We start from the raw sequence: 12,549 nt of genomic DNA, 5'->3' as shown, positions 1-12,549 counted from the left end.
GTTCACTCACCGACATACAGTATCATCCACTTCGACATGCACATACACATCCACATATCTATCTACATATCCAGCGACTTCGCCATGTTCATCATTAGCCAATGAGAACGCTGGATTTGAGCCAGCTCTTGACCATCCAATCAGGCCACGGTGTGCTCTGTGACGCTCTGGCGTTAAAACCACACCTACACAGCATGAAGACAGACCAGTCCTGTCAAACTTTTAACTGAGGCCTTTTATATCGCAGGGCCTCTTTCTCTCCTGAAATGCATTCAGAATCAGATTTCAGTGGACAGATGAGAAGTAAAACGTGTTTTAGCATTGTTTTATTGTAACTTAATGAAGGTATTTACATGCATGTCCTGACTGAAAACTTACAACACAAGCTGGTTATTGTTCGTCATCTGTCCACTCCTATCTCAACACAGGAACCATGGAGGGATGCTGAAACCCTCAGGTTCCTGACTCCGCCCCTTTCAACCCTCCTTTCATCCCGCTCTACTTCGACCCGATTCGGCCCCCTCTCATCCCACCCAACCCCGACTCTTTAGCACATTCAAAATAAACTATTTTTTTACCGTTACAAAGGCGTGGTTTTGTTAGTGAATAATCATTTCAAGACGTCTTGAACACGTCCACTGGATGGCAGTGTGACCACAGGTTGACATTACATTATTATTGCATTTTGATATTTCAGTCAAAATGTATCGTGCAGGTGCAGGAATTGAACCATTTTACTGGGAAACCAAATTGAATAACATACGAAATGATTGGACCACAAATGTACCTCAATTTAATCGAAGTACAAGACTTACAGTTAAATAAAATAAGTGTGTAAAGGTAAGAGAAAGTTTAAATGAAATAATAAGAGATCATGGATTAAAAGCAGATTTACATAGGTGGGTTTTTAACGCTGTTTTGAAGGACGAGAGTGAGGGAGAGTTTCTGAGATGTTGGGGGAGAAGCTCTGTCCCCCCAGGTCCGGTGTTCGATTGTTTTTCATTGTATATGTTCTTAATGTCTTTGCTATTGTTGCTTATGTTCTTTCTTTCATGTAAAGTGTCTTTGAGTGCCTTTTAAAGAGCTATAAAATTATTAGTGATTCAGAATTGATCAAAAAGTAACTCTAAGCACACACAGGAATGCTTTCAAATTTACGACTTGCATCTGGTTGTTAGAATGAGACAGAGAAAGGAGGAGAGTGTGTGTGTGTGTGTGTGTGTGTGTGTGTGTGTGAGAGAGGGAGAGAGAGAGAGAGAAAAAGAGAAGATAAGAAATGAAGAGGCAGATTAGAACACTGGAGAGCCAATCATTGTCATTCAGTACACTAACTTATTCACAAATTCTTGTTGATCCCCTTCTTCATTCCTTCCTCTTCCTCATCAGAAAGTGTTATTCCCTGGTTTGTGGGTCCATGACTCCCGTCGCAGGCGAGGTATGAGTGTTATATCTGTTCAATCCTGTTATCTCCTCAACGATCTCTTCCTGAGATCTGGCTGGAAAACGTTACTTTTGTCACCTTTATGACTTTGAGTGCGAGAATCCGTGAGAAGACGCCCGGAGGTCTGCTCAAACATCCTCCCTTGTAGTCATTTTAAAGGTCCATCCCACTAGAATGGAACGCTTTTGAGTTCAGACTCAGCGATATGTGATCACCAGGGTGACCACAGAGTGAGGTCCATCTCTGTTCTTGCTACAACAAACATTTATTTACCTAGAAAATTACTTAATCTGATAATATCACCAGTAATAAATCTGAGAGACTGTGACACACTGCATCAAGGGGCTTAAAGCTGCAGTAGGTGAGATGGAGACGAGAGTAGACTTGTCATGTCCATGAAATCTGGTTGTGTTTAGTTTTTGTGTTGTGTCTATGTTGTCTTGTGGCTTCCTGTTTTATTTTGAAATCTAACTCTCCTCTTGTTTCAGGTACCTTGCCCCTTCCCCTTGTGTGTTCCCAGCTGGTCTGACTGTCTTCACTGCCCTGATTGTTTCCACCTGTTCCCCGTTACCTTGTCTATATATCGTCTGCGTTTCTCTTTGTTCTGTGCCGGTTCGTCCTGTGAGTCAGAGAACCAACGCCATTTCCATGCTACGCTCTATGTCAAATCAGGTTTTGTATTATTGTGATACTTTGTCGAGCCTTTTTTGTCACAGAAGATTTTTTGTTTCTCCATTGTTGTAGTGTTCTCCTCTGTAGAGTGATTTTCATTTGGCACTTTGTTATTAAAAGATTGTTTATTTGAACGTTTTTTTTGAGTTGTGCATTTGGGTTCAAGTCCTTGCTCAGTTGTGGCAAGACTTTGCTTCAAAATTTGTAAGATTACAACGTCCAGGTCCCTCCTCCTCTCTCTCCACGGCGCTCAGTCCCACCTTCAAAGCTGCAGGCTATTAAACACAGCAGCTGAAGAAGTCAGGTGTACAATATGGTGGACACAACGGTAAAAACTTGAAATGACAACAACCGCAGCTGTTGTATTACACCAACAACACTATCGGAGCAGATGCACATCAAACCAGCGGAAATCACTGTCGCCAACTAAGCATTTAACATTTAGCCGTGAGAGCACAGGCACACAGAACTATCAGGAGAAAGTCCGAAACGGTAACACTGCCTGGGCACTTCACAAAGATATTTTCAGCCACTCCGCTATGAAACAACGCTGAACAGCAGCCGCATTGGGAACAACTTAACGTTAGCCCGACTGCAACACCAACATAACACAGCGTCACAGTAACCGCAGACATCTTAGCAATGTGGAAACATGTTTTGAAAGCAAATACAGCAGAAATGAAGCTGAGGTACTTACCTGTCGAGCAGAACTCGGCAAACTTTTAGCTGGCAATGGAGGGATGGGGAGTTTTTTCATACCTTCTGTGGACACAAACCGTCTCGCGCTGCGCACACTGAAGAAATTGAGCTTGACCGTGTGAGCATGCGCGGAGGAGTTGTGCTACGCAGCGTGTGATTGACAGCAGATTGTTGTGTCTTTCTGGCTCGTTGGATTCTTACAAATGCCATTAGGAGCAGTGGGAGGAGCCAGAGGAACATGATTTTTTTCACAGATTATCTCTCTCATGTTCTACTGCATGTTTAAAGTGACAGTTTGAGCAAAAAGTTAGTTTTAATAATGTTACCTACTGAACCTTTAAGGGTATTTGCATGCATGTAAATTACATCAGCATAGTCAAGCACCGATAAGAATGTTGCCTGCACTGTCTGCATTCTACTAGTAAAATTGAGGCACTGCTTAATTCTGAAAAAGTGATGGTCTATCGTGTCGAAAGCAGCACGAAGATCTAACAGGACGAGTACAGAGAGAAGTCCTCTAATTTGAAAATTAGAGGTAGTAGCTGTTTAGGCTACGGCAGCAGAAAATAGCTGCCACTCCACCACCTCAAGCAGTGTCTCGAGGAATATGAGTGTTAAGATGACTGGACGGAGTGGATTCATTTAAACTAACATATTCTTCCTGACAGCCAAGTCTCAGTTTAAGAGAGTGAATCAATATGATCATCTGATCTCAGATCGTTTACTAATAGAGCTTTAGATGATAGAGATTTGATATTTGACAGACCTCATATTTTTTGGCACAACTTCAGTTGTTTTAATTTAAATTAGATTTTTATGATTTACTCCTTTTGTATTTATGTTTGAATTAACTGTAATAAAAGGCCTGGGTCGGGGGGCAGACACAGTCTCTGTTACATTAACATTATGGCTGGGAAACTGCTCTAAAGGACATGCAGAGGAGCGTGTAGGACTACAGCTCTGCCTCCTGGTCTCAACTCTGGCTTGTCAGGCTTTACAACTAACAAACTTAGCCATATGACAAAACAAAAGAGCTGCACCATCCAAAGTTGGATGTATGGCGTCTCTCCTAATCAGACCAAGCTTTCCCCAGAATGTCTGCCAGTTATCTATGAAGCTCACATGGTTTGCTGGGCACCACCTCGACAGCCAGCAGCTGAATGAGGACATGCGGCTATACATGTCACCACTGGTCAGATTAGGCAGGGGTCCAGAGAGAGCTACAAATGTGCAAATGTACCGACTTCACTCTCATTTTAGTAGACAGACTATATACCTGTTGGGCTATGACCTGCCCTATAAGGTAACGTGTTTGGAACCATTTTTACCTTTTAATAAAAAATTATTTGGAATTGGTCGCTGCTTTTTCAAGGTTTTATTTAAATAAAGAAGTGACATTTCCGCTCTCATCCCTTTTACTTTCCAAATGTGGACATATGTTGGATGTGATCATAACCACTCGGCCAGACATACAAAACCCACATACTTATAAAATGTGACATATAATAGAGAATAATCTCATAATGCACACCACGCTGTTGACATCAAAATGAAAAGGCTACATTATTTACACGCTCAGAGACGGTCTGCTTTTGTGACGGACTTCTGTCTAGTGTCCCGCTCTCCTGTAGGGGAATCTGTTCATCAGCCGCAGAAGTTTGACAGAAGTAAATCTTTCAAGTTTGAACCTTGATTTTTCATTTCTGGCATACTGTTTGCAAGGATTTGTGAAGAAGAGAGAAACAATCACTAATTGTGTTGTGTTGGGGAACCTCGATAGAATGAAAATGCAAAGATTGTAGAGTTCGACTGATGGTACAGCTGAAAACAGACGTGCTAATTATGAGATTTGAAAATGTACTGACAGACTGAATGAAAAGATGTTAGCGTGAGCCTGTAACAGCCTCAGGATGTACTGAACTAAAGCAGAGATGTCACACTGACTCACACAGTGAAAAGACCATTTGAGGACTGGATCTCGATCAAAGCCGCAGTCTCAATAGAGAGCAGCAGTTACTCCGCGAACACAAACACAGCTTCATTCATCTATGTGAAGAAGACACATGGGGCGTGGCCGACTGCTAACGCATACACAGGTAAACATGGCCCCTGTGCCTGTCCAGACTGGTCATTTACCTGAGGCAAAACCAGGAAAAGTCATTCCTGTCACAAAACTACTTAAATGTCCTTTTCAGGAATACAATACTTCTATCTTTGGCCATTGATCCAAAAACAACATGGCTCTCCGAGTCAGTGGTAAGAAGAATTCATTAATTGAGATACGTATCAGTTAAAGGGCCAGTTTTCTGTCTGGTTCAGAGTAAAATGGAGCTTCCTTTTTACCATTTCATTTCCCTGCTGGAGCACGCCAGCTGCTGCTTTGCATACAGTTAGAGCGCAGCTCCGGACGGCAGCAACACACAGTACAGTCAACAGTCTCCTGCAACACTAACACTACATATCAACTCATATCAACTCGTACACTGAACAAAGGCAGTTTAACTATGCTGTCTGATCACATAATATATATACTAAGACATTGTGTATATTATGTAATGAATTTTAAGAATAGTCGATAAACATTTTACACTTGACACTTGTAAGTGTAATCATAGCCTTAATACATAACAGTATCGTGTACACTTTACATTCCAAACCTATTCTCAATGGTCATTCTCTGTAACGTAAGTTTGGGTTTTCACCGGAGCTCTGACGGTCAAACTGTAGGTGTGTTGCTGTTACTTCCCTTTCTTCAGTGGGCCAATATCTCCAGTGTTTGCAACGCACTCGTCTGTATGAATGATCTAATGTAGCATGAAGGCAGGGTTAAGGGATGTTTATACTACTGTACAGTTTAAAGTACCTGCTCCTGCAGACGCTCTTGGACTGACCTCTGCTGCTATTTGCATGGCCAGGTTTAGTCTCAGGCTGCATTCGTATTTGCCTTGAAGACAGAAGAGGCAGTTCATTTTCCTCTACAGCGTACACTGACTGTGCACACAGTCACAGGGTTGTGCAGTTTCTAAATGTGTCATTGTTCAGAATGTCTCACCCGGTATAAAAGAAACATATTGCTCAGACCAAACATGCTGGAGATTTGACAGTTTCTCTGCATTTTAATCCGTCCATTCATTCAGTCCTACATCACATTTTTGTGGTCAGGGTCAACAGCACAACAACAGGACAGACAGCTTGTATGTCTGTGCTATTATAAAAAGAACTCAGTCGACAGACAGCAAGGGCTTGACATCTGTTGTGAATGTGTGAATGGCCTTTGTATACACTAGTAGATGCTCTGTAATCCCACTAAACAATTGCAGCAGAAAGAAGCCAAAAAATAGAAAAGAGCTGATTTACCTAGCAGTTAAGGCTGTGGCTCTCTGTGCTTGCTCCTGTTACTCAGACCGTGCAACCTGTCTGGGGCCAGGGCTTGGTAGGGCCAAACATTTGCATGCCAAGGGCCACTTGAATGTGAATCTCCCCGGATTCTACTTCGACTACCTGACATGCAAAACCAGTGGGGGACCAGTTAAAATGGCGCAAGCGCACAGTCAATGCTGGTTTGCTCCAGTCAAAACACCGAGCCCCCCCCTACAGCTCTAAACCTCCACCTCTCAGAGTGCTATGGAAATGAGAGCTGAGATTTTGCTGGGACACTGCACCTGCAGGTTGTCGAGGAATGACGGTGGATGTAATGGTTGGAAGTAAGCGTAGCAGATGAACAACTAGCAGTGTGTCATTCCAGTGCAAGGATCGGAGGTTAAGGGTCACTTAAAAGACAGATAGACAGAAGAAAAAGAGGATGCCGAGGTCTTTCCTTGTGAAAAAGAAACCTGGGGCGTGTGGAGCGTGGCAATGGAAAGAGCCAGAACAGCTCGAGTGGAAAGAAGACAATACGACAGGTAAGAATTTCAATTATCGATTTTATGGTTTTTTATCAAGATGTATCACTTATACGTATTAATGAATAGGTAGAAAGGGAACAGCTTTCTCATCATGTCCCATTTCAGAGATTGAAAAAGCACAGGAGCAGAAAGGGTGCAGTCCTGAAGGCCAGCAGAGCCATCCTGTGCCTCTGACAGTCTCCACCCCGGGATGTGTGACAGCAGCAGGTATGAGAGTGCCGGTACCTCTAACAGAAGCCCCAGCAACTGACTCCAGGCCCGACTGGTCCGCACTGATGCTTCGTGGCTCCTTCTACCATCCCAGCACACTGGCACTAGTCAGCAGAGCCAAGGTAAGGTCAGAGGATGGTTGAAGACGACTCTGTGTCTGCTGCATGTACTCGTGGTTGTAGGAAGGGGACGCCCAGCAAGGGTCAAACAATAGGTGCTAGGGAGAAGGTGGAGCGGGTGGTGGCATCCAACAGACATCAGTACTTATCAAGAACAAAATAACATCAGTAGGTTGAAGTCCAGCTGCAGGCAAGGTATAAGAAGAAGGGAGATTTTGTCAACAAAAGTAATATAAATTCAAGGCGGCAACATGAGATTGAGAGGCTCAGGAAGCAGTGAAGAAAGGCGATAGATAGTGAGGAAGACGGCGATATAGGCTGCATTCTGCACATTACAGCAAAATGTCTTCTGGGAGACTATTTGAAATTCATAGGTAAGGAAAAACATCTAATTTCCTTTATCTTATAAAACAGCTACAGTAAATTTTGGGCTTAAACAAGACAGTGTGATTGGGACTGTCTGAATCTGGTTTCTCTCTGAACCTGAAGTACTTTTATCTTTGCTTGGTCAGTTGCATAATAGCAGCGTGCATGTGGACAATGTCAGGGTTCATTGTTCTCAAAAAGATGAGGACCCAGATGCAGATTTAAATGATTTAATAAAAAATCCAACTGAAGATCCAACAAAAACACAAGGAGCCGGGCAATCCAAAATCCAAAACGATACATCGGCAAACACAGGAAGACAGGCGTAAGGTTTTCACAGACAAAGACAAAGACAATGAACCAGCACAGAGACAGGGGAGCACAAAGACTAAATAAACTTAGGAGGTGAGGCTAATCAGACACAGGTGAGACAATCAAGGCCAGGTGAAAACAATCGGGGCAGGGCACACAATCAAACAAGCGGGAAACACAAAGGCAAGAAGTGGATCAACACGAGAGAAACAACTGACAAAGTAAAACAGGAAATGATTGAACCAAAGAGACACAAGTGAAATACTAAACTAAACAAGACTAACTACTGACAAGAACACAGAATAAACTAAATTCAAAACTAAACGACGAGAACTAAGACAATAGACAAAGTGACAATGTGAAACAATAACAACTGAACACCGAAATACAAGACAAACCAGAACTAAACTAGAAACTCCTGACAGACAAAAGTGCCAACGTGAAACAAAGAGTGGTAATGTGACCGTGACGCCAAATGTAGCTCTGTATATCAGTTTTATTCCAGTGAAATCTATCAACAACACCGTGTGTGACAGATGTCTCATATGAACGAATCCTCCCTTTCTTTTTAATCCAAACTGTTGTAAGGGGTAGTTCAGTCGTAGCTGGTTATTGGTAGGGACAGGTTGCTATACTGACGCTAGTTGTACGCCCTTGGCTTAAAGAGCGTTGAGACGTGGGGCCTTCCTTACACTGTAGTGCCTGCTGCCACAGCTGAGGTCCGTTACAGTGTATGATGTTAAAGTACAGAATTCAGAGAGAATGACTGGGTGGGATGATTGGCACTTGTTAATGTTTAGTGTCTACTTAACTCTCAAAGGTGAAGACAGCAGAAGTGTTATCATATTGTCAGATTTATTAAGCATCTTTGTGAAATTGTGTCTCCCTACCAGCCCCGCCCCCGCTCCTCCCCCGGCTCAGGAGACTTTGTGTGCTCAGTGTGCCACAAGATATTCCCTCTGCAGCGCATGTTGACGCGACACCTCAAGTGCCACAGCCTGGTGAAGAGGCACCCCTGCCGCTTCTGTGGCAAAGGATTCAACGATACCTTCGACCTCAAGAGGCATATGAGAACACACACAGGTCAGGAAGGAACATTGCTTACACACACACACACACACACACACACACACTCACAATGATTTCTACTGCACTCTAAGGGCTGCCTTAGCATATCTGAAACAGAAACTCAATCCAAGAATTACAAGCAGACATGGTGTATTGTTACTAAGGGTGCTTTCACACCTGACAGCCATGGTCCACTAGAAAAGACGGGTCTCGGTCCGTTTCCAAACGAACCACGGTCCGGTTCGATTCAGGTGTGAACATAAACAGACTTGGGTCGCATTCACACCTGAAGTATGTTTGTTTGGTCAGAATCAAAGACCAAATTGTTTTAAAGTTGCATTTTGCCTAAAGTTTGGTTTGTGTTACACGACAGTTGCGGACCAAACATTTGATGCGTGAGGAAACTGCGCTCTGATTGGTCAGAATTTCCACGTGATAAACTCCCTGAATAAACAGAAGCCTTTTTTACTCTGCGGTCCCTCACTCGATCGTGGACTCTAATGCTTTTTTACTTTTAACCGACATCGTTCCACAGACCAATCAGCTCCATCCTCCTTTAGTTTTTGAACACCTCCATGTTTGTGTGCATTTCAAGCAATTGTGAATGTGTAATGGTCAGCCAATATTTCTATTTCCTCGTCACTCCCCGACATCTGTCCTCTAGCCATTCTGCCGCACGGCTGCGTTTCTGTCTCTGCCAGTGTCAGCACCCGTTAACAACCCACAATGCACTGTTTTTGGTTCACTTCCTGTATTTGATGTGGATCGCTTTCTCACAGAGATGTGGACTGGAGACTTGGTGACTTGAACCCAAGTCGACTCGAGTCACTGCTTTGATAACTTGCGACTTGACTTGACAAAAAATAAATGACTTGAGACTCGACTTGACTTGAGGCATGATGACTCGGATAACTTGTCTTGTCAATACTGTCTCAGAGCAGACCATCATCATGGCTGCGTCTGTGCCAAGATAATACAGATACAATTCATCGTCATACTTTTTGAACAGGTTATATAAACTGACAAATAATATTATTATTAGACGAGCTACTAACACCTTGTCTTTTCTCTTTATAAAGACCGGATACTACAGATAAGAGTGCTGGATCTTGGGTGGAAAAAAAGTGACTTAACTTGATTTGACTTGACTTTCACAAGAGAAAATGACTTGAGACTTGGACCAAATCACTTGAGAATTACTTGGGACTTGGGCAAAGGTGACTTGGTCACAACACTGCTTTTATCACCTGCAGTGAACCAAACTCTGGTCCACTTGGAAGTGATCCGAGACCCCCGTATTTAGGTGGACCAGAGTTTGCTTATTTGGTCCGCACCAAAGTCCGAGACTGCTTTCACACCATCCTGAACCGACCAGACTATCCGTCTAAACGCACCAGGGTTCGGTTCAAACGGCTCAGGTATGAAAGCGACCTTAAAGTAGGACTTTATATAGGAAGCAAAACAAAACACTGTGCATTGTGGGTTGTTAGCCACTGCCACCAGTACCAATCTGTGTATGCATTCACACAAACATTAAAAAGCCTTTTTTGTGCCCCCTGCTGCAGGCATTCGTCCCTACAGGTGTGAGCTGTGTGAGAAAGCGTTCACGCAGCGCTGCTCTCTGGAGTCCCACATGAGGAAGATTCACAGCGTTCACCAACAGTATGCCTACCGTCAGAGACGCTCCAAGATCTTTGTGTGTGAGGATTGTGGTTACACCTCAAGCCGCCCTGATGAGTACTTCCTTCATGTCCGACAGTGCCACCCCGGGAGCCCCTCCCTTCGCAGGTACTACCGCCGCCAGGCCCACGAGAACAGCAGCTTTGCATCAGCAGAGCGTAAACTGAACCCCTACCTGCTGTACTCATCCCCTGCATACTACATGTAGGGCTCAGTCTAATGCTGAACTACATTACTTTGTATTTATAAAGTTTGTTAGTTTGAATGAAGTATGTCTATATGTAACACTGCGGTTAAAGCTTTATATGCCTGTTCATTCATCAGTGTCTGTTTCTAACTGCTTTCTTTTCTTTCACTACATTTACTGTTGAAATAAAAAGGACAAAAATTGTGTTTCTTTAATTATGTATTAATGCATTATAAGTCAAACTGGGCCAATTATTCAGGGGATCAATCAACCAAATCATCGATTCCATGTAGGCAAGAACTGAATCACTGCAAGTCAAGAGGGCCGTCCCAGAGTTGTCTCTACTTAATGCCCAACACGGGAGTGTTGGACACCCAGACCTCAGGATACATTTGAGGTTCAGTGTCTTGCTCTGAGACACTCTGGGGAGTGAGTAATGTACCTCCACATCCACCATTATCAAACAGGATTGAGTGAATGTGTCTCCCCACCAAATTATTAAAGGGATAGTTCGGTTTGTTTGAAGTCGGGTTGTAAGAGATCATTCGGCGTTGGTTTTGTATAATCCTCTGCAGAAAAATGGTCGGTGCAGGCGTATAACTGTTTCAGTGCTGCACCTGGAGTGTTGATGTTTATTTTTAGCCACTGCTATTTAACACCATTAACACTCAGCAGAACTCAGTTTAATCTATCAGGTAATCAGGACGCTCTTTGTTTGAACAGTCAGGAAATTGATTTCAGACTGTGCTCACCGCTGCACTTTCTGACACAAACAGCTGACATACGGCATAAAACACTTCACACATGAAGGAAAACAATGTCCTCTGGTCCCCACTGTGAACTGCACTTGTTGTCGTTTCCATAATATTGTATTTTCTTTAGTTTGTCGTCTCTTCTACAAACTGCTGACACAAACAGCTGATCCGACACCGTACACTGCAGGCGTAGTAACACGTATGTGTTGCAGTCCACACAATGTAGTGCCAAATAAAGAGGCGTTCTTACTGAAAAATGAAACGTGGTGAATTATTCAAATATAGCGTACAATTGAAACCACTATTCATTTTTTATTCATTCAGATAGTAATGACCTCGCAAGTCGTTTAAGATTATGCAGAAAAGAAAGAGGCTCAAGGCCAGTATTTTTTTCAGATAATTTCAGCTAAGGAACAACAACATATTTGTAAAATTCCAGAGTGGTTTTCGAAATCTCCACAGCACGGAAACAGCTCTCCTTCGCATGACAAATGACTTATTGCTGGCTGCAGACTCTGGTCACTGCTCTGTCCTAGTGCTGCTGGACTTAAGGGCAGCCTTCGACACCATAGACCACAAAATCCTCACTGAGAGGCTGAAGGAATGGGCAGGAATCACTGGAGTCTCACTGGAATGGTTCTCCTCTTACTTAGACAGGAAATGTTTTGTCTCAACTCAGGATTGTAAATCATCAACAGCTACCATCACCTGTGGAGTGCCCCAAGGATCTATTCCGGGACCAATTTTATTCTCACTGCACGTGTTACCCCTTGGACATATCATTCGGCAACACAACGTCTCGTTCCACTGCTACGCTGATGATACACAGTTATACTTCTCATTTAAACTGAACAATTTAATCACACTGCATTCCAGTTTATCCAGTGTCAAGGACTGGATGACACTTTGTGCTACAAGCTCGAAAAGTGCTTTATAAATAAAATTATTATTTTAACATAAGTCTGGTTCTGCTCGAGGTTTCTGCCTGTTAAAGGTTTTTTCTGTCAATGTGCTGAATGTTGCTAAGTGCTATTCATGGTGATTCATGTTGGGCCTCTCTCTAAATAACAAAGAGTACAGTCTAGACCTGCTCGAGATAACTTTGGTTAGGATTTGGCGCTATACAAATAAAATT

General features: G+C 43.1%; 1 protein-coding gene across 1 annotated transcript; it reads left to right on the top strand.

The window, feature by feature from the left end:
• The first annotated feature begins 6,614 nt into the window (after positions 1-6,614).
• Positions 6,615-10,680, top strand: LOC138594705 (putative transcription factor ovo-like protein 3). The gene is made up of 4 exons (XM_069665902.1): positions 6,615-6,714; positions 6,823-7,049; positions 8,618-8,807; positions 10,358-10,680. The coding sequence occupies exons 1-4, from the start codon at positions 6,615-6,617 to the stop codon at positions 10,678-10,680; spliced, it is 840 nt and encodes a 279-aa protein (XP_069522003.1).
• Positions 10,681-12,549: the final 1,869 nt, after the last annotated feature.

This window comes from Semicossyphus pulcher, unplaced genomic scaffold, assembly GCF_022749685.1.
Source record: "Semicossyphus pulcher isolate SPU_LCO1_2020_fin unplaced genomic scaffold, fSemPul1.0.p SCAF_10, whole genome shotgun sequence".
Lineage (NCBI taxonomy): Eukaryota > Metazoa > Chordata > Actinopteri > Labriformes > Labridae > Semicossyphus > Semicossyphus pulcher.
Note: the sequence above shows the minus strand (reverse complement) of the source record. Positions and strands in the feature narration are given on the sequence as shown.